The sequence below is a fragment of the Brienomyrus brachyistius genome, chromosome 13, assembly GCF_023856365.1.
Source record: "Brienomyrus brachyistius isolate T26 chromosome 13, BBRACH_0.4, whole genome shotgun sequence".
Classification (NCBI taxonomy): Eukaryota; Metazoa; Chordata; class Actinopteri; order Osteoglossiformes; family Mormyridae; genus Brienomyrus; species Brienomyrus brachyistius.
The window spans coordinates 7,825,419-7,853,204 of record NC_064545.1 but is presented as its reverse complement, the minus strand read 5'-3'; the positions used below and the strand labels follow the sequence as shown (position 1 = coordinate 7,853,204).

Here is a 27,786-nt window from a genome sequence, read left to right as displayed (position 1 = left end):
CTCCGGTACACACAGATTTGCTTTTTAAAGCACCTCTCTCTGCCTCCCACCCTCCATATCCGATGCCTTCACTCCCTTGCAGTTAGTCTCTGCTTACAGGGAGACACCTCGAATCCTGCCCTTCCGGGCTCGGGCTGTGCTTTGTTTCAGGGAGGTGCTGATAAACTCTGACAGGAGAATGATAAAGAACAGGCAGAGATGGAGATCATTATCACTAAAGCTGTCCTCTGCTGTTTTTTTTTCTTTTTTGTTATTTGAAGTAAAAATGCTGCTCTTAATGAAGATGGCTTGTAAACAAAAAACCTTTTAATAGATCTACAAATGATGTTTATGTTTTGTTTACCCATCCCTCTCATCAATGTCTATTTTATCCAAATGTATGATAAATGCTATCTTTATATAACTTTTTCTTCCTCTCCTTTTATTTCTTTCTCCTTTCGTAACTCCCCCTTCTTCCTATCTTATACGTCTCTCTATCTCCCTCTCTCTCCCCCCTCATTCTCCATCTCCCTGTCCCTCCCTTGTCTCGGTCTGTCCTCCAGGGCGCCCTGCCGTTTGACGACGACAACTTGAGGAACCTGCTGGAGAAAGTGAAGCTGGGCGTTTTCCACATGCCACACTTCATCCCGCCAGACTGTCAGAACCTGCTCAGAGGCATGATCGAGGTGGACGCCACCAAGCGGCTAACGGTCAGACCTGCTTTTGTGCCCCATCATCAGGCCCCCTGGGGCCTGTTAGCATCCACCGTCTGAATGCTGACTATATGTGTCTGCAGACTTGTCACTGGAACTATAATGTATTTTGAGATCAGCAATATTGGGCATATGGCTTGCAATGTCTCACTCCTTCAATATTGGGGGTTATAATTCGACTGTGTGGATGTCGCATGTTCTCAACCCTAAATTTCTCAAAGTGGGTGCCCTATGATGACGTGACATCCCATCTCTTGCCTCGTCCCCTTTCCTGGGAGAGGCCTCAAGCTGACTGCGATCCTCTCCTGGATAAGCTCTTTTGGATGATGGATGGATAGCATTTGAGATTCTAATATCTGCTAATATTTGCTAAACTCTTTGAATACATTCTGATTAATCAAGGCTAACACACCCAACTAGCCTATAGGTCATCCTCCAGGTGACCGTCATGGTCTTTATCTTCCCATATCTACTCCCTCTGAGCTTCCGGGTGTCTTTCTACAAACCGCGGCCTGCTTGATCTTCACATGTGAGCTGCTTACCATGGCAAATGAACAGTACTCCAGGGAAAATGGACAGGCAGAGCAGGGCAAACACAAATGACGACCATCCTCCGTAAGCTCAGGGCATGTGTTGTTTATTGGATGATGTAGATGCCCTCTGTCCCTCTCACCTGGGCGCCTGCAGAACAGGACGCAGCCTCTGTCTCCTTGCCCTGCACCAGATCTTCTACTCCGGGCAGACAGTGACAGTTGAGGATTTGCTGCCCTTGGACAAATGAACACCTGGAACTTGGCGAGTCTGGGTTTCCCTCACCTGGTGTCAGCCAGAGCAAATCCACGCTGAGAAAACTTCAAGCTGGGGCAAGCCGACCGTGTCTCACTCTCCAACTTTCCATAATTCCTCAGAAAAGTACAAGTAATGGGCTTTGAGATAGCCAGTCTGACCCATTGCACCCCCCCCCCAAAAAAAAAAAAAAAAACACATGGACTTGGTCAGATCTACTTTCCACTGAGCACCAGGCATGGTTATGATGCAAGACCTCAAGTCACACTGCAGCCCCCAGAAGGATGTGACATAATACCAGAAGGAGAAGGACCCAGACCTGCAGTATTACTTTGCCTGCAACAGAAAGGGTTGCCCTCTGACCTCTGCCTATGCTTGCAAGTGCACTGCCTGACCTTTGACCTCTATACAGCTGTAAATGGATGTTCTACCTGCTGACCTGAAGTAACCACCAACCCTTGCCTCTTATGCTACACTCTCTGCCCTGCTGCCCCCCAGCCCCACTCACTCCGACATGACTTGGTGCCGCTGGATCCTAGATCAGCATGGGGCACGTACGGCCTGCAGCTTTAAAAGCGTAGCAGCGCATCCGACATAACGCACCTCAGACTCCTCCCTCTCGAGGACAAAGATGCTTCCAAGCGCCGCAGCACAAGCAAAAAGCCGCAACATTTCAAAATATACTGGAACGTGGCGGCTTCGGTGCTGTGATTATCCCTCTCTAATAAATCACAGAGATGCAGATGAAATTTTCAAACGCAACCGTTCGTTTATGACTAATGAATTAATTTGGATTCTAAATTTAGTAAGCCTGCTTCTAAAATCTCGCTCTCATTTACACGGCACAGGCTCGCCGTAAGTAGATCATTGATTGCCATGGCAACCGCTCTCCAAACAAGACCTGGAACTCCTTGATATGTGATTCTTTCCCCATTACTGTTGTCTGCCTGGCCTAGTCCTGGAGTACAGCAGGATATACCTCCATCACCCAGCCCCCCCACCCAGGAAGGGTCTCTGCCCCATCCTCTTTTGACACCGGAGCCATTTTTGGATCACTGTGAGAGGTGCCCAGCGGTCACTGAAAGGAGGTCATGAAGGGGCTCATTTTGGAATTCCCTGTGGAATCCGGAGGGCTGGACCCAGGCGCCCATCGACTGTGCAAATGACACCGGCGCACGGGCGAGGGCGGGCAAAACAAAAGACCTTTTATCTCACGCTTACATCAATGAAAGAATAAACGTCCTTGATGAAAGAGAACTGCTCCCTTAAGCCCGCTAATCACTCTGATTTCTCAGTCGTGTGTGCAGGTCTGCCTGTGTGTGCCTGTGTATGTTTTTTTTTTAAAAAAAAGCTCTCAGGCGCCCCCAGTGGCCGCTGGAGAGAGGCACGGGAGTGTGCTTCAGGAATTCATTGGTCCTTTGCTCTGTCTGTGTCGAGAGCAGCTGCGTAAATGAAATTGATTGATCAGTTCAATTCAGCGCATCGCGTTAAATTACTCCAGCACATGGCACCTCAGGATCAGGGAAAAGGCTTCAGTATCGCTCATGTCACCTGAAGAGTGGGGAGGGGGTTGGGGCTGGGAATATGAACCTTTGAGGGGAGATGGGGCTTCCCCTTCACAGTGCAGTCGCAGCTGGCTGCTCTGAGCATCAGTGCTCTGCTAACCCTCAGTCCGAATGCGGTAGCCGTTTCTCCGCACCCTTCCTGATTGGTTTGCTCCGTAATTATTTCCTTGTGCCGATAATAAGGAGCCTGAATGGGATTTTCCTTATGGATGCGGAGGATGCCTGGTGACCTCCGCCCCTAATGAAGGTTAAAGGTCGTGCCATCATTCCCTTAAATCTGTCAGCAGTAACCGCACTAAGCATCTAGTATATCCAATTTGCATTGATCAGTAATTGTTTGAGGTCTCCCTCTACGGACCACTGGAGTAACTGGCTTTGAGGACAGTCATTCTAAACCCACTTCCCCCCCCCCCCCCCCCCCCCAGTCTGAGCCCACAAGAGTGTGCGGTGCTGGCAGGAGCCACAGATCCGGCTGCGGTAGGCACAGAGGATGGAACTCAGAGTCTCACAACAGCTGGATTTTAGCAGGACTGAGGCAGTGTGCAGAGAGAGATAGGTGGAACCTCAGCTTGCTGGGGCCCTGAAGTGGCGCCGAATCCCCCGATAGCACTCCGGCTCCAATGTCTCTGCCCAGTTCCCGGCTGCGGCCCTTATCTCCTGCGACTCAGGCCCGGAACATTCTTCTGCTCCTGTATGGGAAACAAAGACCGACATGTCCCATGGCTTTTTCACTGTGGCGTTTATCTTTCCCCCTTCCGTTTAGCTTTTTTCTGTCCCGGGTGAGTCAGAGGGTGATGCGTCACATGCTCGGCCCAGTGAATGTCAGCTGCTTTTCTGTGCCGTTCCTGCTCGTTTCGGTTCCCTCGCGGTCCACATCGCTTGCCCATGTTAACCTCTCCACTCTCTGTGTCTTTGCCCTCCTCTCCCTGCTTCCCGTCCCTACAGTTAGAACAGATCCAGAAGCATACGTGGTACATGTAAGTATGGCTGACTTCTCGTCGGGCTCAGGGAAATGGGGTGGGGGGGTACTCAGGATTGTTTATGTCACTGGGTGAGTAAAAATGGCACGGCAGGATGGAGACCAATCACTGAGGAGCCTGAGGAGTTAAGCCTCGCCTTGTGGCATGGAACTGATATTGCTTTGCATACTGTCGTGTTACTTCCATTAAAAGACTATGAGGCCAACTGTGACATGGGGCTCCCAGTATATGTTTCTGAGTCTTTAATTCACAGGAAGGTAGATGGTACTGTACACTGCTGAATTGACTAGGTAAAACTGGTGCAGACTGTGAAGCTGAAACTAGGTGATAGATAGAAGTGGCTCTTGATGAAATAACGGTTAATAATCAGCACCAAAAAAAAAAAAAAACAACATCATAAATCGAGTTATTTACCAGTGCCTCCCTCAGGGGCCCCTCCTCTGCCCCCCCCCCCCGGACATTCGTTCGACTGCCACCCTGCCTGATTCGAATAATGGGGTTACCGCCGAACTGTTGATGAGCTGGCCGAGCTTGGGGGAGGAATCGAGGAGGCGCGTGGGATACCGGGTGGGAGGGGGGCGACCCTGAGGGCAGGCCTGGAGAGCAGTCGGCCAGAACAATAACACAGTAGACGATGAGGTCTGGAGTGAGAAGTCCACGCGCTCCCGCGTGAGGCGTGAACTGTGCCCCACTGCCACCCAATCTCCACCTTTCCGCCGCCTGATTATGATACTGAAACATAAGTAAATAACCTTGTCTAGGCAGCCAGCTGTGGTCTAGGTCTTGGGATCAAGGCCATATAAAATACAAATTCTTTTTATATCATGTGGAGTGTGGCTGGGTGATTGGGGGCGTAGGCTTTCTAACCAGGAAGGTTGTCATTTAAACTCCTTGGGGGTCTTTTGTTGTGCCTTATAGCAAAGTACTTAACCCAGTTTGATTTTGTTAAAAGATAATATATATAAATGGGACAAGGGTAAACTGAGTGCTATAAATAACATTGCTGTAAAATTGTCTTACTAACTGCTTAAAGTTCAGTCGGCAGGATTTGTTTGCTCTTGACGTAAGGGTGATACAAGCCAAATGCGGGAAATCCGCAATAGCAGCGCTGAATGCCTTGCGTGTCATTTGGTCCTCCTGACAGAGGGGGCAAGAATGAGCCAGAGCCGGAACAGCCCATTCCCCGGAAGGTCGCTATCCGCACGCTGCCTTCAGCTGAAGACATCGACCCCGATGTGCTGGAGAGTATGCACTCGTTGGGCTGCTTCCGGGACAAGAACAAACTGATGAAGGATCTGCTTTCAGAAGAGTGAGTGAAAAGATGTGGTTTTTTGCGGGGCGACCTGAAGGATCCCCTTTGCCCCTATAGTGCCCTGCTTGAATTTGGCTTTCCCCTGAAACCCTTAAGTACATCAACAATGACAGGACTTGAGGTTCATTCATTTCATCTATCGGCAATTAACCAGTGATTCTTAAGGCAGTCCACAAGGACGCCCAGTTAGTCCACATTTTCGCTCCCTCACAGTTCCCAACACACCTGTACCAGGTATTAATTGCTTGATTGTTTGGTTCAGGTGTACTATGAGCAAGGAGAGAGCAAAAATATGGACAGTGTGGAGATCCTTGAAGATCGGGTTGAGTAACACCGTGGGGGTCCCATGCAATGTCATCATCCAAACCTGAATGCTGGAATCTTCCTGCTGCTGTTTGCTTTTGTTTTTGTTTATTAGCTGAACGGTGGCCCGTGGAAGCAGCCGTGCCTATACTTCATCGCAGAAATAGCACAATTACCATCAGTACATTTCATCCATGGTCCTTGTTACTGCCAGTGATGGATGGTCTGTAGTGGCTCTTCTGAGGCACCTCGTCTTGTAGCTCTTTCCATTAGCATTAAGAAACGCTGCAGTTAGCTGGCGGGGGCCAGGGGGGGTAGCATATCACTCATAAGTTTTAGCTGACATTACAAATCATGCAGCTCCTTTCCCTCCCATTCTGATTATGGCCATCTTGTTAGTTTACAGTCATCATCTAACGTCTTTCCAAGTGCATGCGATCGGATTGTTATCAATGTGGCCGAGAAGGTTCAACCATTTTGTCTGACATCTGAAGAAGGTCTGGTTGGGTGGAAAGCTCTGTCAATTCTCTCATTGACCTTAGTGACAACCAGGAGAAGATGATCTACTTTCTCCTTCTGGATCGTAAGGAGAGGTACCCCAGCCACGAAGACCAAAACCTACCCCCACGGAATGAAATTGGTACGTCCCTCATGAACACTTTGCAAGTAGATATAAGGATTTTAATTGTCATATGCAAAGTTCATTGCTGGGGAACTTGCTGGAGAAGAATTGATGTTTTCTGGTCATTATACTGTATAGGCACAAGTAATCTACTCCCACATCCTTGGTGGGTCCCTTCTGGTTTCAGAAGGTGGAGAAGCCAGCAAACTCACTTTCTAAGCATCATGTAGTGGTAGGAATGAGGATTCACTGTGGCTGTTGCCGTCTTGACTCGAGTGCTTATCTGTCCAATAATAAATCATTATTTAGATCAGCGAGTCTGTAATTATTGTCGTATGTATTGTTATATTTGATGTTGCCGTACAGGTCATTATTCAGACGTGACACTTTTCTAATGACAAGCTTGGGCAGATGGTTAAATCTCTGTTTGCCCTCGAGGAAACGCCAGGCCTCCAGGCAGACCACTCACTCAGCTCAATGATGAATCGCGCGTCCTCGATCCGCAATGGATGATTTACTGAACACTCGCTCCCACAGACCCCCCCAGGAAGCGCGTGGACTCGCCCATGCTGAACCGGCACGGCAAGAGGAGACCGGAGCGCAAGTCCATGGAGGTGCTCAGCGTGACGGACGGCGGGTCACCGGTGCCGGCGAGGCGGGCCATTGACATGGCACAGCACGGGCAGAGGTACCCCCCCACCACCATACCACACAACACATCTGTATCCCTTTATCATAATAACCTTAGAGTCCCTCCTATAAGACACACGTACAGGTGAGCATGAAGCCTGAGGTCAGAGCACTGTCTGGCACCCCAGGAGCAGACTCTGGGGTTAAGGGCGAAGGGAACTCCTCCATCCATGGGAATCAAATCGGCGACCCTCCCCACTTCAAGCACGGAGTCGTCCTTTTGAACACAATCTATGAAGCGGGTGGAAAAAGCATTTCTATACACATATGTACAGCGTACGGCTGTAGAATAAGACTTATGTCCTAACCAGGAGAGCACAACCCCACCTCCTGTAGACAGCCCCCCCCCCTTTAGAGGGGGCTAAACTGTCAAGATATCTCTGTTTTTAGCTTCTGTTTATGCTGACATTATGATGATCTAATAGGCCTCCCCCTGCATTTAGAATGGACACATTTTGCTTGAGTGAGTCACTTTTTATATGTGGCTAAGCTGAAAATCCGGTTTGGCTGGGTATTTATTTAGAATTAAGCTAATTAGAAGACGGAATTTGTGTGTCCCTCATCATTATACACCAGTCTGGTGTCCTGAGATGCGTGTTTCCTATAACTTATCTGAGCGGGTTGCATCCCCCAGGCTGAGCAGCGTGCATTAAGCCGTTCTGACTGACGAGACAGGGCAGATCCTCCTGTGCGCTATTTCCTGTGCCTCCGCCCACAGCATCTTCCACCATTACCGACACGCCTGTTTGATTTATTCATTAAAATGACCCTGTGTCAGAAAAGGCCCAAGCTCCTCTGCATCGGAGAGCTGATTGATGGGAAGCCACCCGCAGCCCTCCACCTGCCTGCCGGCCCCCGTTTAATACGCTGCCACCTGCTGTCCGCTCTTCCCGACATCAGAGACCTTGCCTCCAGTTCACAATTAATAAAGGCAGCCTTGGAGTCTCATGCATGCTGCTAGTGTCTGGAGTTTTTGAACCGTTTCTGCAATTAAACAGTTATGGTGAATTTATTACAAGAAAAAAAAGTATTTTCGTGGTGTGCGCTTGGTCTGTATGAATATGTCCAGTTGTTTAAGACTTCAATTTATAGGAGAGACTTGGTGCAGCCAGGTGAATGAGGGTGGGACTGGGCGGGCCCATGTGGCTAGAAGTGGGACTGAGGCATGACAGTCTGGGTAGGGGGGCGATTGGGTCGGGGCAGGTGAATAGGAATCCATCCATCCATCCATTTTCCAAACCGCTTATCCTATTGGGTCGCGGGGGGTCCGGAGCCTATCCCGGAAGCAATGGGCACGAGGCAGAACAACCCAGGATGGGGGGCCAGCCTATCGCAGGGCACACTCACACACCAGTCACTCACACACCTATGGGCAATTTAGTGACTTCAATTAGCCTCAGCATGTTTTTGGTTCGTGGGGGGAAACCGGAGTACCCGGAGGAAACCCCACGACAACATGGGGAGAACATGCAAACTCCACACACATGTGACCCAGGCGGAGACTCGAACCCGGGTCCCAGAGGTGTGAGGCAATAGTGCTAACCACTGCACCATCATGCCGCCCCGTGAATAGGAATGGGATTGTGAAATACCAGTTTGGATGTAGCAGTGGGCAGGGCTGTACAGTGGAGAGAATTCAGATTAGTTAAGCTCTTCTATTTTATTTCCATTTCATAATAACATTAGTCTTCATCATTTTTACAGTCGCAGAAGCTGAGAGAGTGGTTATGGTCTCTGGTCTATTCTGTCGGACTGTGACGAGGGATCTCAGGATCATGTTGAATACATGTTCTTCACCAGATGTCGGTTGGGGGGCATGTGCTTAGACGGTTTTGGTAGGTGCCATTAACTAGCACTCTTTAGAAATGACAGAAATGATAAGCGTACATGAAAGAAAACCAATAAAGCAGGTCATCATGAAGTCATTACTTTGACTTATACTAGCAATAAATGTTCATCGATCTTCTCTGAAAACTGACTTCACCTACTGCAGTTATTCATTAACTTAACCTCTGGGCAGACATGGGAAAAGCTTAATGCATTATATTGTGTTTTCAGTATCAGCAAAGTGACAGAATAGCGCTTTGCACACTTCAGAACACAGGTGAAATGCTAGCTCGATATTAGTCTTCTGAGTCTGTGTGCGAACTGAATCGAGAGCTGGAAACTGCTGGAATTCAGTCAATTATATTCACAGTTGTTGGGTCTGCAGTAAAGCTGGCCAGTGATGTCTTATCCTTAAAGTCAGTAATGCATCCTCTCAGTCATATGTCTGGGAGCCATGATTTCTGCCAAGCCTGCGATTTCGATATCAGCTCAGTCTGATGGCATCTGGTCCAGATGATGTTCTCACATTGACATGTCATCTGTCCTCTGGGGTGGTGTTTACTAACCTGGTCTTTGGGGACCCCCGGACAGTCTATGGATCAGGTTGGGAAATATTGGACTGGGGGATGCAAAGCATCTACACTGACTAACACAACAACTCAGGTCACTGGTCTCAGGTCAGCTGTGGCCTGTAGTGGCTGGGACAACATGTGAGACATTAGCGGAATCCATTGGCCAGTGTGGGGACTCAGGATGACAGGCCGGTTATCCTTCTGTCCCCTCGAGAGGCAGGTGATGCTGTGGAAACAGCTGGGTTGTGACTGACTGTCTGTCGCTTTGTTTCCCGCTGTAGTAAGGCCGTGTTCAGTAAAAGCTTGGATATCACTGATGCCAATTCCACACACAACAAAGACGAAAGGTACTCAGTCTTTCTCTCTCCCCATCCATTCCTTGTAGCATAAAGATGCAGTGTGACTTTTCCGTCCTGAACTTCTGAACATACAAATATTTCAGCACCATGAAAAAGACAGATGGAAATGTATCCTAGACAAACTCCAGCGTGAAAATTGTCAGCAATTTATGTCCAGCATGGTGTTATTTCTAGCACCTGTGATGTGGACTCGACGTGGCCATTAAGAAGACAGATATCAGAGATGTTCTGTTCAATCCAGGATGCAACGCCCCACCCCACCCCCTCGCTCATTAAGCCACTCCACTTTATTCTTTTGCAAATTTCTGCTGCGGAAAATCATCCAAGATGCAGTACACGCACATCCTGGTCCTCCTGTCGTGGACGTGCTCTGTTCCAGTTCTGTCCTCAAGGTTCCTTTGGGATCTGGGAGTCGCAGTTTGGCGGTAATTATCCCAAAACCTGTAACAACGGCACTGGAAACAGCAGTTTACCAGCCAGATGTCTCTTGGATTGACGGTACTATTGGGGCTTCCGAGGGAGCCTGAAGTTTCCCTGTGTGTTCCGGAGGAGGGTCTGATGGTCTGTATGAGTAGGACTCCAGTTCCACTGCTTATCGGATTCCCTGTGGGAGGATTCCCCTGGAGGTGAATGGATACTACAGGGAGAAGTCCCTCCAGTTTTGGAGACCTTGTGTCTCCCCTGGCCGTCTCCCTGCACATCAAAAGCATCTCATCTCCCTCCCCTTGCCTTTCTCTTTCCGTGTGAAGTATCCTCTCGTCTCATGACAGTTCCCAGTTATAGGTTAATCTCTCCTTTTTTTTCAGTTCCCTTTCATTCTGTACATTTCCTTCCACTCGTTTGTCTTTGCTGTGTCTGTCACGGCTCTCCGTGTCCATCCAGGTCATCTTCTCGAAGACCTTTATGTCGCAGACCTCATGTCCTGGGAGCAAGTTTTGATTTTTTTGCAGAAGAATATAGCAAATTATGTCCAATGGTAAGCCGAATCAGGCACTCTTATCAAGAGAAAAATCAGTGATGGAAGTGAAGAATCATAGACCAAAGGGATCAAGTTTATATATTCTTGATTAGCAAATTGTCTATTTTTCCTACCTGGTGCTGGGTTGACCCAGCCGTCTCCTTTTTAGAGGTGTGTCCAGGAAACCATCCCCTGCATCTTTATACTACATATTACCGAAAAATTTTGCTCCCTCCATTCTGCTTGGCTCATTTTGTGCTTTAAATGTTTTACGTTCGGTTTTCCTCTTTTTTCATTTGATCCCGGTACACGTGTCTCCGCCTACCTCTTTGCTTGACTGCTGTGTGGCAGTAGAACCTGCTTGTGTTCTGTGTGTGGTATGGGGAAGTGCTTTAAGCCAGGCCCTCAGAATCCCATCCACTTAGTAGAGTGCAGTTTTTAATCTCATATGCTGTAGTCCCATTACTAGAAAGGTGTGGGTAAACTGGTGTAGAGTGGCTGTTCCTTCATGTTATATACATATTGTGATACGCCTTTAAGTGTGTGTGAGTGTAATATTAAATATCCAAGCCTCCAGTCTCTGTTTCCTGCCCCTTTTGATAGGTTTTCTGAGATCGTCTTTACTTTGTGGAGCTTTTTGAAGTTAATACTGAACGGATATTTGGAACAGTTAATATTCTGACTGATCACCCCTTTGATCACAATGGGTAATAGCAGTAGCTGATAGCGGCTGAAGTGAGCTGGCTATACAGCGTTCCCACAGTGGATGTCCCGCACTGTATTCTGCTGGATTTCTGCATGAGGAGTGGTGAACAGGCCTATTGTTTCCACTCCTGGCTGTCAGGAGCTGGAGAGCCATTTTCCTTTGTTAAGAACCATAATGGAGCAGAGCATGGCTGAGATGTTTTGCTAGAGCCTTGTAAATATGCATGGTGGTATATTTAAATATGATTTACTGGTTCAATTTTCTATTTAACAAAAAAACCAGTGCGTTCATGGGTAATTAAGCCAGGAAACCTGATTAGAAGCACCAAACCGCTGTGATCCATGGGGGCCTGTCTAGAGGGGAAAATTCTTGGGGGGTTACATAAAGAAACAAGAAAGGTTAATGAAATGTGAATGAAAAATGAGGAAGTGTTAGAGTTTGTTAAGGAATATTAAGATATGACTGCTGACAATTATACAGATGCTGCCTTCCAGACCTACTCACTCACACTTTTACAGTCGTGTTTCTCTCGTTCCCCTGCCCCCGTGTTTGTAGCCCCCTTCGTTAGTGGTGTCTGTCTTCCATCATATTGGACCCCCAACCCACACCAATCCTATTATGTTGCAAATGTTTACACTCAGGGGCCCTTGATATCATCCTAACTTCCCCCCTTTATGATGGGCCTGCTCCCCTCTTCAAAGTCAGCCAAGGCGTTGGTCACATGACCAGAGAGATGCACACAGGACAGGATAGTCTCCCTTGTCATATAGCCTCCGACCTAACCTGCAGCCAATCAGCCCTTGAAGCCCACTTCTTCCTGTTGCAGGTGCCGCCAATGGCCTGCGTGAGAACTTCATTGATCTATGGGTAGCCTCATGCTCACTGGAGGGAGAAAGGCGGAATCACTTCCTGAATTAGAGAGAAACTACTGTTCTGTCAGCTGGCGCACATGTCCATCACTGAGAACGTACCTTTAACAGCCCTGAATCACACAGTCCTCTTAGGTGTCACACCAGAGACGTCCAGATACCGCCAACTAGTGACAAGCATCTGCATTTGGCTGGAAAACGTTTTATAGCTAAGTTGGCAGAATAGTCTGATTTCAAACAGCTCCAAAATATAAAAATAATGACTCATTCATAGGTAAATATGTGTGATAGTTGCACCTGGTATGCCTGTCATCTGTTGATGTTTGCTGGCCTTGTTAAAGTCTTGTTTGGAAGATTAGAAGATCGTAGAACCTGAGTTTGTATTAACCTGGTTTATCAGAGTTCAGCTTCCTGAAGCAGTCAGAGGTATTTCTTACATATCTGATTTAAATCATTTCTAGTAACTCACTAGCAGATGAGTGCTCCTATAGCAGACACTAATTTATTCATAAATACCGGTTAGTCCCCAATGAGAAGGTCTCATGTTGTCCTCGCTAAGGGAGATCTTCCCAGAGGGATCGTGGGTGGTGCTCTTTACCTCTCACAGTCGGATCTTCGCCCGGCCTCCTTTCTGTCCTTCTGGCCAGATCTGCACCCGTGAGTCAGCACCGAAAATCTGCTACCAAGCTGGTCCTGAGCTGTTGCATTACTGTCACCATACTTTGACCTGCGGGCAGTTTTTTTTTGTCGCAGACTGACAGCATGGGTGGGGGGGGGGAGGTTCTGGATGGTTCTGCAGAGGCAAAAAAAAAAGAAACACTTACTACTTGATGAAGAGGGATTGTCAAAGTGATGGTTTGTTTCCTAAATCCAGGTGGTACTCTGTGATTCTCCACCCCCACCCCCCCCGCACATTATTGTTTTATTACAGACAGCTGCCGTTGCCCCCCCTTACCCTGCAAGCTCATGGATAAATGGGCTTGTCGTTAGGTAGCCATCTGAACTCTGAGATTAGCTGCTGTTTTGATGAGTATCTCTGGGTGTGTGTGTGTGGAATGAGGAGTTGTGACCTATAGACATGCTCTGCATCCCTGAGACCCCTCCCCCCCCCCCCCACACCTGCTCACTGCTGTCGCCTTGACTTATCTCTCGGCTGCACTGCTGTCCATGATGCCCATCCGGCCCTCCTAACGGGCTCCCTTTCTGTGCTTCTGTCTGACTGTTCCAGGTCGCGGTCCATCAGTGGAGCCTCCTCGGGCCTCTCCACCAGCCCCCTCACGAGTCCCCGGGTAAGTAAGCCTCCCGGCCCATGCGTGACTAGCCTTTGCAAGAGGCTCAGCTGCTGATCAAAAGCAAAGCACAGCTCAACACTCCTGCAGGACCCGTGATTATCCCTGTTTTTCTATCTTCTAAATCAGAGAAAAGTGCTTGGTTCATTAATACCACATATCCGGACTGATTTGCATGGTGAGATTATACAAACTGACATCAGCATTTTATTTATCCATTTATTACTTTTCCCCAGCACCTGTCTATCTCAAAGGTTGACAGTTGGACTTGAACTCATCGTGAAGTTTTATAAAGTTATCACCAGCTGGCCTGTATTAGGTTAAACTTCAGCTATCAGGAATCACACTCGTTACCTCATTTTGATTTGTGTGGCTTGCTGTGACCAGCTTGCTGGAGCCTTCTTACAGGATTACAAAGTGCCTCAGAGAAGCGAAGGAGCACAAAGTCTGGGCATTTAAACTCTTCTGTCCAGAGAAAGGCATGCTTTCCGCTCTGGCTGGTGAGATGGAAGGGAATCCAGCTTAGGGAACGCTGCAGAAAATCCCACTTTGCCGATTACGCTGAGGGATTGTGCTTGTTTGGGAGGGCTTACTGGTTTCCACCCCGCGGCTGACTCCCCCACAACATGGCGCTCTCCAGCTGTTCGATGCGGAATGCCTACCCACTCACCAACTTAAAAAAATAGCACCGGCAAAAGCAAACATATCGTAACCAGCTGAGCTTCTTTCATTCGTTGAAAACAGCCAAAAAAAAAGTACAGAAACCCAGGAAGTACAATGCATGTACAATACAGGACTTTTTATTGGACTGAAAGATTTTTTTAAATTAAGATATGACTGTATTTATTGATCTTTGCTGAGAGTTACTTCCCGGCATCACTGCGGGTCACAGCAGCACAATCCTACCCCAGAAACAAGCAGATTGGGGAAGGCAGAGTGTCTGGCATACCCACTTTGGGTGGGGCTTGTTTCCAGCGCTGCGCCTCCGTGTCCTCATCTCCCCGGTCACCTGTGTTGTCACTTCCTGTTTGCGACCCGCTTGCTTGGCTCCCACTGGCGGTGTACTCCAGCTAGAGGAAAAAGATGTTTCATTTACATGTTTGTGTCTTTGTTTTTGCGTTTTCTCTGTCTTGCATCTTGAACTGCAGTGATTTTGTGATCTTCTGTCGTCCGGTTGCCTCTGGTTTGGCTAAATGCATGTTCTCCTCTGTCTCTCTCTCTCCGCACTCCCGTCACTCCTGCTTTTTGCTCTCGTGCCTTAATGTCCCACCATCCTCTTTCCTCCCTTTTTTCCCCTGGGGGCCTCGTCGCTGCCTCCCCGCTGTGTTCCTCGATCCTCTGTCACTCCCTGTCTGCATGTCGTTGGGTCTCTTACCCTGCCTCAGCCTGTTAGGAAGTGTTTTGTCTCTCCCCAGTCACCTGACCATTGCTTCTCCCCAGACAGTAGTCCCATTCAGTCCCTAGAGCCCTGTCTTGAACAGGGTGACGCCCTCGCCATTGACTCCGCCCAAGTAATTGCCATACCCCCTGCATCCAATTCCAGGATGCAGACCCTCCCTGCCAAGCCCAAGGCGGCTGAAAAAGCCTTGCAGTCTACCCGGTCCAATCCTTTGCCGAACGCGGTCACCACTCCCTCTGCCAGCAAATCTGAACCTGTCTCACCTTTCCAGCAACTTCCTCCCTGTATCCCCAGCAACACCCAGGCATTCTGGCCCTCCCGGCCAATGCCCCCCCAGCTGTCAGAACCCTTCATGCAGGCCGGCCCGGTGCCTCCCATTCGACTACGCCATGTCCAGCCCATGCTTGGGACTGACCGCAGCCCAAAATCTATCCCCATCATACAGGTGACCCCTCACCCCTCCCCTCGGGGAAGCCCTCTCCCCACTCCCAAAGGAACGCCAGTGCACACTCCAAAGGAGAGTCCAGCTGGCACCCCCAGTCCCACACCTCCCCCCAGCCCCTCCATCGGTGGGTTGCCCTGGAGGACTCGCCTCAACTCCATCAAAAACAGCTTCCTTGGATCGCCACGCTTCCACCGCAGAAAACTGCAAGGTACTGCCGCACCATTTACTATTCTCATGGAGTTCTCTCCACATGTACGTATCACTAAACCTTTCAGCTGGCCTTGCTGCAAAGACCTTGGTGATAGATGATAAGAACAATGGAGAACTGGATCGTACTAGTACGCTGCCGCCCTGCAGTCCTAGGTCATACCCTCCGTTGCCAAAGCACCACAGACAGGCGACCTTGCATGAGCTCAGTAGCATAGTAGAGGTGAACATGGGCCACAAGTAGGTGCCCAGTTTGTCCTCTATGACTTGACACACTGGTCTGTCTCTTAATCTCCAAACTGAGCGTTCAATTAATATCAGTCATCCCCTTGGTACAGATCTAACTCCAGCAATCTAATCCTGCTTCTCATGAGCAAGGACACGTCACTGGGATGGGCGTCATACTCCCATACATCATACTCTCGCCTGATAACCTTTGGGGTGATCAGATATTACTATCTGAGGGTTCTGACTAATTAGATGATGTTGAAGCCCTTTTATCCTGGATACATTAAAATTGCTTAGATTGTGCAGACATACATTGATTCTGTACACATATTCTAGAGGGCCTGCTATTGCACAAAGCCTTATTTTAATTTTATTAGTTTTTAAATTGATCTATTTTTGTTCATGTATAAATAAGAACCTGACCTGGTCTTCTGACGGATCTCCCTTTGCACGCTTTAAGTTAAGATGATTTTTTGGCAAAATTTGCAATGAGGAACAATGACAGATGTATTTGTATACAAAACTGAACCTGAATGTTGGAGATTTCGATCTGAGTGACGTCTGACCCCCATTTCCCTTGCAGTTCCCACACAAGAGGAGATGTCCAGCCTCACACCAGAGTCTTCCCCAGAGTGAGTTGTACTCCCTTCATATTCTAGTCATTGATGTTTAATTAGCTATTTTGCAGTGCGATTTTATGACCTACTTCTTCACACAAACGCTGGTAGCTCCCAGTGCAAACGTCAGATTGAAAAAAAAAATTACCTACGCACGACCGATCGAAACACGATAACAGAACAATTTCAGCATCATTTAAAAATGTTTGTCTTTGACACTGGCTTTGAAATGAAAGCTCTGGTGCTGCTTCTGTTTAATTCAATGAAATGTAATGGAATTAATTTTATGGGGCTGTGTTTACAGGGTGATGTAAACACTTGCAAATATTCATCCTCCAGTCTTCACACATGTACCCTACGGAGCACAGTGCCAACAGCAGCACTGTGGCATACACGCATATAAACTTGCAAACTCAGGCTTACATGCACATGCACGCAATTAGGATCCTTCAGAAGGGAGATCTAGCCTCTGAACATTTCAGCGTTTTTGTTCAACTCCGTTGTGCTGAGAATAATGTTTTTTTTGGGAGATATCTGGGAGCTCATGCTCCCCTGAGGTATTCTTACATACCAAGATACTCCACATGGGGTCCAGAACATCTCAGGTTCATTTGTGTTGTAACATGGGAGTCCTAGTTCAAAGGCATCTTTAATCTTTAATTCCCACTCTGCCACTAAGGTGGTTACTTTACCAGAACACTAGTGTTTAGCACCCAGCTGATATTCATTCTTCGCCCCACACTACAGGGGGAGTGATTACACCTGCTGCTGTACCTGACATCGTTCAGCACAGCAGCGAAGCAAAGTGTTAGAAACTTGCAACCATCAAATGCTGCATCTTTTCCTGCGGCAAATGCTCAGAATTAGACTTTTCTCTCCTCACACTTGCGGGGCCCAGATCCATCCGCCATGGTCTGAACCATGTCTGTTTTACATTACTGCCCATAAATCACTTTTCAAAGCCTCAAATTGCTTTTGTGTCAATTTTAGAACATATGATGCTGTTTTGATCTTTTTTTTTGCCAGTAGAAAATGGTTTTAAAAAATCTCATTTCTTTTTTGCGACCTTAATTCAAAAACAACTCGGGGGAAAATCGGAGTGAAAAGTCTAGTTTTCTTTTAAATTTTTCAATACTTATGGCAAGTCAGTATCTGTTATGATGCCCCCTGTCATTTTTTAAAATTTTGTTTAATGTTATGTCTCACCTTTATATTTCATCTGGCCACTGTGTACAGATGTTTTTCTTATGTCAGTTTCCTTTTGAGTCATAAGTTGTATGTTTATTAACCATGGGTGTTCTTTGGCTGAGGGAACAGAAGGTTGTCTTGCTTCGGGGTCACACCCATTCGGAGCTTTGGGAACTGATCTCCATTCGTGGTGTTTGAGCTGCGGTGTTGTAAGTGCAGTGCTGAAATAGGTATGTTGTGTTTACCTCCTTGCAGACTTGCCAAAAAATCCTGGTTTGGTAACTTTATCAACTTGGAGAAGGAGGAGCAGATCTTCGTGGTCATCAAGGACAAGCCGCTGAGCTCCATCAAAGCCGACATCGTGCACGCTTTTCTCTCAGTAAGCCCCGTACTTCAGCCAGTCCCTCTCCCCAATCCCTTTTCAGAAGCTGCCGTTCCGTTCGATCCATCAGCATTCCAGCCATGGTTTTAAGGACGTCTGCTCCATTGTGTTTCCACTTTCCCTGCGTGTGACCGATTTCGCTCCCGATCAGTGGAGAAATCAGCACCTGGTGCCGATCATTAGCATACATATACTCCGTTCTGATCAGTGCCCATTGAAGACTTGCCCACGCCGGGCTGTTTTTGGTCGAACTTCCGAGCTTTGCCGGAGCAGCTCTGCGAGGTGTGAGTAGAAGCCTTCCCGGGAAGAATGTGTGCCTCTAGGTTTACCTTTGAGCTTTTGTGTGAAGCTGTTAAATTAGCAGGTCAGGATCGGGTAAATCCAAAGCCTTTCTCAGAGAAATATATATCCCATGGTTTAAGCTGTCATGTCTTGGAGGTGGAAAAGAGTTCCATTACCTGCATCTTATGAAGCAGAGACCCCTGCACTTCCCTAGAGCTGCCTCACGGGGTCAATTTAATAGCTTCTGTCACAGTTCAGTCCGTGACAGTTGGACGTGAGTTCACTTGTTATTTACGTTTCCCAAGAGGACAATCACTGCTCTCTTGTGTCTGGGTTCTCCCTCTTTTCACGAGATGCACATTTATGAAAACTGTACCCTCCATCTCCCCGTCCTCAGATCCCCAGCCTGAGCCACAGCGTGATCTCACAGACGAGTTTCCGGGCTGAGTACAAGTCCACCGCCGGGCCCACCGTCTTTCAGAAGCCCGTGAAGTTCCAGGTGGACATCACCTACACCGAGGGCAGTGGGGCACAGAAGGAGAACGGCATTTACTCGGTCACTTTCACACTACTTTCAGGTAACCATGGTGCCGTCATGCACACCCTGTCCAATCGCACCTGTTCACTGGGGTGTCGCAAATGCTGGAGGGAGGGTGAAGAAGGAGGCAGAGAGGTAATGAAAACAAAAAGGAGAACGTGTGAAAGCGAGGGGGGTAGAGAAAGGGTGATGGGGCAAATGCCACAGTGCTGGCCACTGTCCGTGGTTCTGAAACGGAATTGCGTCCCTTTCAAAGCTCCTGACACTTTATCCAGATTTATGTTTAAAAAGTTGGCTTTATAGGGCAAAATTTAAAGAGAATCAATGGGGCTGCGTGTTTTCCTTCAAAATCACAGGCTACTCTGACCTTGCTGTGTCAGACAGCAGTACTTTGGTCCCCTATGCCTTAACATTCCGGTCTGATCTGGTCACAGTCATTACTACTGCTGAGAGTGCGTCCTATTAGGGTGTCAGGAAAATCCCAAGAAGAACATTCAAGAAAAATATAGGATGAGGGAGTGAGTGAAAAGAGTTATAAAACATCTGTTTTCATGCCCCACAAGGGGTACCACTAGATTTTGGGCCCCAAAAACCCATATCATATTGTGCCCCCAATCTAGACCTATCCACTTAAGTTTGAAACTATTTAGGGCCCCTGTCCTAACTTTTCCTCTCTTCATGATGCCCGTGTATAAATAGTGTTCATAGAAGGTAAGAGTATTTGAAAGTACGTAATTCAATCCATGGTGCCCTTTTATGGCAGGGCCCAGCCGGCGTTTCAAGCGGGTGGTGGAGACAATCCAGGCGCAGCTGTTGAGCACACACGACCAGCCGGGAGTCCAGCAGCTCTCTGGTGAGTAGGGCCCGGCTGGCATTCGTCACGGCATCCTCCGCATGCATGGCGCACACCAGCCTCTGCCCTCCGCCATGTTCAACGCTCAGCCCAGCACCGCACTGCACTGCCGGCCTCCCTTCTAGAGGGAGTTTCCCTCCCCCCCCCAGCCTGCCCCCACCCCTCGTGGCCCGTCACCCCTGACCCGTCGTTGGTAGAGTCTAGGTGCGGTGACCTTGAATCCAGTCGCCCTTTCGCTTTGCACTACTCTTCATTGGCTCCCCTTATTTCCAACAAAAATAAGTCAGGGTTGAAACGGCATGAAAAATGGCTACACCCGTGTCCCAAACATGGCATCTGTGCTAGTGCCCATCTGCTCTCAGGATCAAAATATCTTCCAGAACAAAAGAAAAAAAAAGCTGGCCAGTCGAGGGACTTTTTCATTGAAGGATTCACTTTTCTGAAGCAAGTGGGACACGCATGGGCTACCATGAGGGAGACTGGCAGGGAAGAAGAGAGAAAACCGAGAGAACGAGAACCCCCCCCCACCCAAACACACATGTTCCCTGGCATGTCCTTGTTCACCGTGTCATTTCCTGGTACTGCTTCACTTCCTGGTATTAGCCCCCTCTGCTGGCGAGACAGGCCACTGGCACTGTGTTTCAGATCCACACGTACTGACCAGACAGGAAGATCACAGCATGCCAAGCTGGAGCGCTCAAAGCAGCTCAATTTGTAACAAAGCAACGATAACTCACACTTGAGAGATTGTTTTTCTTGTCGTTTGATGTACCTTTGGTGTTTGCCCAAAGACAGGTGTGCCAATGAGATGCTGAATTAGCTGCCACACAGGGGCTGATATCAGGAAGTCTTAGGCAGCAGGTAGACTCTCACCTTCCATCTAGATGTCCCCTCCACACCACATATCAGAAAGCTTGGTTGAGTCTCCACCCCACCCCACTCACATGCCACACACCTCATCCCACGCTGTCCAGCTTGCCATAAACTGCTTGGTGGACTCTAGTCTGGAGTCACATGGAGAACACAACAGTCTAGCAGCCAACCGTCAGACTTTGCAGCTTACTATTGGTGTCTGTATTGAAAGGTGCATGAGATTGGACGGCGGCGTGACTTGAGGAATATATGTTTTTTTTTTTTTTTGATTCAGATACGATGCACAGGTTAACAGGATAGCAAAAACATTAGCTTCAAATGCACTTTGCTTATACTGCTCAGAGTTTTCAGTGTCATCTTCGAACACCTCCTAATGGGTTACAGTGAGATCTCGTGTGAAACCAGCCCACAGTCACTCACTGCTGGAATCAGCAAAACATTATCAGCAGCCTGATTCTACAGAGTGGAGCAGGGTGGAGCTGATACATTTGCCTTAAGCATAAATAAATAAATGCTATTTCGAGTGGTTTCACCAATATCAAAATGCACTGTAAGAGTTTGTTTATGCGTGATTGATTAAGACGCTTACGACAGATTAGGTTGACTTGTGTAGTGTTCGACTGAGGAGGTGAGTGGAGGTCAACGGTGCCTCAGTGAGCTGCAGAAGGTGAAGGCGTCCCTGGTTTGTAAAAACGAAGCCACAGGGAGAAGTTCACGCCCTGCTGTTATCGTGTCGCTGCCGCTGTAGCCAGAAGTGCGTTCCAGCTGGCGGCCATTCAGCTGTCGGTTAGGGACAAGTGGAACCCTTCTATCTTTGCTTGAATAGCTGCGGGGCAGTGTGGAGGCCACAGTCTCTGGTGCAAAAGGGACTGATGCTGCTTCATGAAGCATACGTCTGTGGTCCTCAGAGAATGGAGCGTTTGGTGGCTCAAGTCAACTTCATATTGTATGTAGGCCGATGGGGAACCATTAATGGACCGGTTTTAATTTCCCATAACAAGGAGTCTGATTGTTTGAGGACATCTTCAAGGTATGAGCCTCAAAAACATACGGGCAATGTTGGTCCTCGGGTGGAAATGGGCCAAGTGAAGGATATCTGAGCTCTCATCTCGTACTTCGGAGAGCATGTTGGAAATGGATCTTCCCTCTTGAAGTAAGACCTTTCAATGTCCCTCCCCCTCCCCCGTGACTACAGACACTTCCTCTCACTGTTCGGAACTGCTGACGGGGAAGTTCTCCAAGTGTGGTAAGAGTTCCCCAGCCCATGTACTGGTAACCCACCCACACTTGTGACATGCATGTAATACCCTCCCTCCCCCTCGCCCCACCACCCTCCTCCCCCTGCTAGGCTTCTGGAAGCTGCCACCCTTAAATCTCTGCCCCACAGCGCTTTGCATGCGTTGTGTTCCGCAGTGAGACCTGTGCAGCCTCTGCTGTTTTGTGGGTGCGGTAAACTCTGCAGACGGTGAAGGTGACGTGCAAACCACAGTGAGTAGGAGTGTTTGACTCGGTGGGGCTTCCAAAACATGGAGAAGTGTGGTTACCGGTCTGGGTCATACTGCGTCTCGTGTTTATGTAAGAAACGGAAACGTTAATAAAAGCATTTTCCTGGGTAATGAGCGTTTCACATTAAGGATGGAGATTGATCCCAGGGGTTGATAGTGGGTCAGGCTTTATCCCACATCCTGCTGGTCAGACTGCATAGGTCAGGCGTAATCCTGCTATTTCTACATGGCTGTCAGGACACCTGCCTCCTGCGGCCCCTGGCGAACTTGCCGCGTTTGTGTTCCTGTGTTACAGGGAGGGACTAGCCTGTCAGTACTGCCACCGTCAGGACAAGAGAGAGTGATGCATGTCCCACAGGCCGTTCTGGGTTTTTGATGCATTGCAGGCATGGGGGAGGGGGGACAGGCAGCGGTTTTGGGCTTAGCGGGTCATGTGTGTAGATGTAAGAGCTCGGATTAATGGCTGATGCTTCTCCAGGCCAAAGCCTGCAGGGCTTGGAGAGACTTGCAGTGACAGAGAAGGGGGGGTATGACAGGAAAGGGGGCTTTGTCTCAGAGGACCTCTACAGTACTCCAGTCCAGGAAGCTGAGTGTATCTCCATGTAAATGAAACTGGAAATGAGGCGTGTGACTGTGTAAATGAATGTGAACGTGAGTGTGCAAATGTGTAAATGAAGAAATGAAATCAGCCGTGTGAGAGACTGAGATAGCGAACACAGATGTGCACAGGTAGAAATCGCTCGCTCTCTGCCATCTCCCTCCGTGAGGGGCTCCTTCGCCCCCGTCCCAGAGGACAGAGGCACGGGGTCGGGCATACTAACGACAGGGACCCGGGGTGAAGAAACAGCCGAGTGGAGACGGCAGCCGTGATTCTGCATAAGGGAGCAGGAGCCATCGAAAGGCTCAATTATGGCAGATCATTAGCGCCATCCGGGGGCAGTGACGGTGCCGTTCGCTCAGCCACCGAGGGCTCAGAGAAGTCTGAGGGGGCGGAGAGCGAGAATGGAAGAGCAGAAGCCTGCTGCTGCGGAGGAGGTGGAGGCAGCTGCGTGATGGATTGTGGTCATGTGACCCACGGCACTGCGCCCGCTCCTCACTTGTTACTAGGCAAAGACTGTTTAAAAAAAAAAAGCACACAGGCAGCCGAATCAGGGCTCACCTGACTGAAATGGTGACTGTGCTCTGTCCGTCCTCAGGACCGTGACAGCGGGGGCAGGCTGCAGTGCTGCCAGCCATTACTCCAGCCCGATTTGTGATTCTCCCTGGCAGTGGCAGACTCATTCTCCGTCCGCAAAGAGATGTGGCACTCGGTCGGGGCGCATGTTTTGCCGGTATTCATTTACCGGCCTAATTAGCCATACTTTTAGGCTGGAATGTGTCCAGTTATCGCTTTTGCGCGGCACGCTCGCCATCCCACCGCGGCTTAACGCCGAATCGATGGCTGCCCACTCACCGCTGGGCAGCCTGTCGTTAATCCATTTGTCAGTTTAGAAACAAGGCCTCTGCGTTGAGGGAGGGAGACATGAGCCGACACCAAACTGAGCGATGCTCAGGACCTCAAAGCCTTATAGTGGCCCAGAACTGCTGACTGCCCACCCTCGCACCTACATTCAGGTGAAGAGTCAAACAGAATGATGTTAGGTTGGATGCTGAGATCCTGGGGTGAGCTGTGGTCTGGGTTGGTCAGGTATGCACCCCACTTTCTCCAGGCATGGAGAATCATCTGCCTGTCTCTTCAGAATTAGCCTTGTATGCTGGATGTGCTGTGCTTTTCCTGTTATCCTGCTGGCCACCCTTTAGCAATGCTAATGGCAGCCTGTCTGTTCTGATCAAGGCTCCTGGCTCACCTGAGTATGGATGCTAAATTATAGCCACGGGTCAGACTCATACAGACGCTTTCACATCTCCAGAAGACTAGCCTCTGCTGTTTGGTGTGATCCCAGATTCCCCGTTCTGTGTGAGACACCCCCTGACAGCCTCTGAGGTGGGAAGGACAGCGGATGGATATTTAAGAGTTTTCCGGCCTCCTGGGTTTTGGAGCACTGAGGAGCATCTGCCTCATGGTGTGGTGTCATGGCTGGCATCCATAGAAACCGAAGGGGGACCTCTCATTTGCGGAAGATGGGGGTTAATTGTGCATCTCCCTGCTTTTATCGTTGCTGCTCTCTCTGGGTAGGGGGTGGATCCATCCATCCCTGCCCCACAAAGCTCACATGGTACAGTCCAGCTTCCGCCTAGGGTAGGCTTTGCTTTCATTTCTGGGAGAGGTTCTGGCACCACATAAAATCCTGAAATGCCAGTGACTGGATGGGGCTCTACTGCCACTTCAGCAGAGAAGGATGGAATGCGGAGGTAGAACAGACTGACAGACCTCTATATTTAAATGCCCAATAGTGAAATTAGCTGGAAAGGACAAGTTTGGCAAATTTATGTGTCTGCTTAAATATGGTGTTTTGCAGTACGCTTGGAGTTCAAATCTAGTTTGATGGATGGGAAACAGCAGTAATTAACGGATAGGATTTTTCCATCTTGCTTGACGTTCTTGTCATTGCCCCATTCTCCCTAGTGTATCTGCCTACATGGCTGTTCTTCGCGCCTTTAAGCCCCTTGGCCGGATCGCATGGCTGTCAGTACCGCCCAGCAGCAGGTCGCGGCCCCAGGACCAGCTGTCAGGCCTCGTTTCCACATGTCTGAGTGACTAAGCGCCTTTGTTTCCATGGGGGATATTTTGAAAGGCGCACCGCTCACAAAGTGATGGATGCTAGAATCCAGTGCAGCTAAGATAATTTCTGTTTCATATCCTTGACACCGCCTCGAAATCAGTAGACAGGCTGAGTGCTGGGAGCTCTCAGTGGACCAGTTACTGAGCTTAATTTCTGGTTTTAAGCTTTGATTACTTGGTTACTGTTGGTGACAGTCAACAATATTCCAAATGTAATCCCCAATATAGACAATAAAAAGTTCATCTACAGTTCTTCCTTCTGGAACCAGTTTTTCTCTGTTTTTGGGGTTTATTCCCCTTCCTGGTTATAGCTGCAGAGCTGACCTTGTTCCTGGTTGCCAATTTTACACACTATTCACTGTAATATATTTCTGGGTATTTTTAGTATTGACTGGCAACCCAACCCGGGTATACCTCAGCCTTGTGTCCTGTGCTACCTGGGTACCATGTGACTCCCCCCAGGACCCTGGACACTTGGAAGATGGATGAAAGCATATTTTGAAGTTTATTCTACAGATGCTCCCTGGGTCACGATGGTCCATGTCACAATATTTTGACTTTACGATGGTTATTTTAATTTCTTTCTTCTTTTCACTTTAGTACATTATTCAATAAAATACACGACATATTCGACACTTTATAATAAAATAGTCTTTGTGTAAAATGATTTTGCCCAACTGTAGACTAATATAAGTATTCTTATCATGTTTAAGGTAGGCTAGGCTAGGCTAGGCTATGATGTTTGTTAGGTTACGTGTGCTGTTTTAAAATGCATTTTTGCCATACGATTTTTTCACCTTATGACCCCATCACAAGCTGGGGTGCATCCGGATATGTTGACTGAGAAGCCATTTAAAGTGTCTAGTTCAGAAATGGATAGGCAAGCTGTCGACTGGAGCTTCCTTCACCCGTTACTAGTTGTTTGAAGTAATAAACAGACCCTATTCAGTACAAGTTTATAAAGCCCAGCTGTGCTGTATGTGTGATTGTGCGCTAGCATGAGACAGAGTATGAAGGTGGAACCCACTCCCTACCCCCCACCTGAACATGCCTCACGCCGGTACACATGCTTGCCCAGTCGCACTCCGGTTACACGCAGTGGAGAGGGGGAGAGGATCCCTCGTTCTCTGGAGTAAAAGGCAGGTAGGGCCCAGGCTTTCTCACGCTACAGCACATCCTCTCCATCCCCTGCCATCTGGGCCTGAAACAAGGTGGAGACTCCGAGACCACAGCACAGAACTCACCCTCCTGAAACCTGTCGTTTTAAGTCGCGTTCCAGGCTCTTCTGACATGTGGCTTTATAAACACCACCCCCTCCTGTTTGAATGTGTCTCAGCCTGTGGCTCAGAGTCTCTCTTGTACCCCTTTCACCATCACACCCTCATCCTTTCACTCCCCCCACCCCCCTTCCACTTTCTTCTTGTGAGCCCCATCGTTCATTGGTTTGTTTGTTCTCTCTCCCTCTTTTTCTTCCCGTCTTTGTACCTAGGCAGCCCATTGAGTAACTTCTTTGACGTAATTAAACAACTTTTTTCAGACGAGAAGAACGGTCAGGTGTCCCACCCACCAGGCACACCCACCAAGCATGGCGCCAGCGGCGGGAGGCGCGACGGCGAGCCTAATGACTACGGCTCTAGAGGAGACTCAAAGTGTCCCGCTGGCAAAGAGAAAGCAAAGATGGTGGCACCCTTTGGGACACAGGAGCAGCCCTAAAAAAAGCCATAGCAGATTAAGATAGCATAAAATCCGCGTGAATCCAACGGCGCCGGCAGGAGAGCTAGTGACTCACTAGTCTGCTGTAAATAAAATTGGAAACTATCCGTAGATGGTATAACTTTTATATTATGGAATGACTGTAAATAGATACAAAGCAAATATTTTAAAATTAGCACTTGTAAAAAAAAAAAACGGCTTCCCCATTCCACTTCCCTCCCCTCCACAGGAATAATCGCAATGTTTTTAGCTATTGTTCTGTCCTTCTGTTTATTAATTTTTTGTCTCTTCCCCTGCTCACCTGTGTGATGACCTGACTTGTTTCTGCTGCTAGGAATTATCCAGAAAACGTATTAAACCAGCCTCCTGCTCCTCCTGCCCCCGTGCCGTGCAGCGCGAGATGGCCATTTGTTGACGGAGGGCGCTTTGCGAAGCCGGTGTGCGAGTTACCGAGGAAACGGACCCCCCTCTCGACTTCACACACACCCAATCCATCACCCCAACCACCCTCCTCCCAGTCTCCGGCAGAGCATCGTAAAAATGACCGCTCTCACACCGCCGACCTCCTCGCGTCTCCACCTAAAAGAAGATAGACGGAGGCGGAGGAGACAGGTGACGCGACGACACGTGCCCATCCCGCGCTGTCCCTCTCCCGCACGCGCACAGACAAACCCGCACGCACGCACGCACGCACGCACGTGCGAACTCCCGGGGTGTATAAGAACAATAGCAAAAGGAGGCAGAAGAAGATGGAGCACCGGGCTGTCAAAGGCGGACTTGCAGGCCTGTTTTCTTTTTAACGTACACTTTTTGTGCAAATAACCGGGTTTAAACTGGCAACACCCTTGGTGAAAAAAAAAACTGTACGCCCCCTTTCAGAAGCAAAAGGGGGTCTGGAAAAGTATTCGGGGGTGAGTTGCGGATGTGGGAGAGTTGATGGGATTAAGCAAATGAATGATCTATTCTGTTGTACAGGCTGAATATGTTTCTTATGTAAAAATGTCTAGTTGTGACACTGTTTAGCTTTAGGGTCAGATTCGAGAATTGTGTTGCCACAATCCCCCCTCACCCCTTTACTTTGGTATTTTCCTGTTAATCACTTATTCGCTTTTCGTTCAGGTTCGTTATCCCTACTCGCTGTTACCTCCACCCACCTCCAATTTTTATGTGAAAGTCTCTGGTCTGACGCTGTCAGACAGGGAGAGAAATGTATTGGCTGATCATATTGGATCTTTATTATTTATCTTTATATATCTTTATTTGACTTTATTTGTGTCTTAATTTATTAAGTGTTGGCTATATAT

At 48.5% G+C, this 27,786-nt stretch overlaps 1 protein-coding gene across 7 annotated transcripts in view; it reads left to right on the top strand.

Annotated features, from left to right (window-relative positions):
- brsk2a (BR serine/threonine kinase 2a) overlaps nt 1-27,786 on the top strand; it is a 69,137-nt gene extending 41,351 nt beyond the window's left edge. The window contains exons 7-20 of one of the 7 annotated variants that reach the window (XM_048973477.1): nt 543-689; nt 3,989-4,020; nt 5,168-5,332; nt 6,181-6,278; nt 6,798-6,948; nt 9,631-9,696; nt 13,470-13,530; nt 15,375-15,582; nt 16,393-16,441; nt 17,870-17,993; nt 18,676-18,856; nt 19,580-19,669; nt 21,738-21,788; nt 26,307-27,786. In XM_048973477.1, coding sequence (XP_048829434.1) covers nt 543-689; nt 3,989-4,020; nt 5,168-5,332; nt 6,181-6,278; nt 6,798-6,948; nt 9,631-9,696; nt 13,470-13,530; nt 15,375-15,582; nt 16,393-16,441; nt 17,870-17,993; nt 18,676-18,856; nt 19,580-19,669; nt 21,738-21,788; nt 26,307-26,482 — 1,599 coding nt within the window. In that variant the 3' untranslated portion in view covers nt 26,483-27,786. Of the gene's footprint in view, nt 1-542; nt 690-3,988; nt 4,021-5,167; nt 5,333-6,180; nt 6,279-6,797; nt 6,949-9,630; nt 9,697-13,469; nt 13,531-15,374; nt 15,583-16,392; nt 16,442-17,869; nt 17,994-18,675; nt 18,857-19,579; nt 19,670-21,737; nt 21,789-26,258 lie in introns of all 7 variants that reach the window. The other 6 variants (XM_048973476.1, XM_048973479.1, XM_048973482.1 and 3 more) reach the window with 6 other exon arrangements.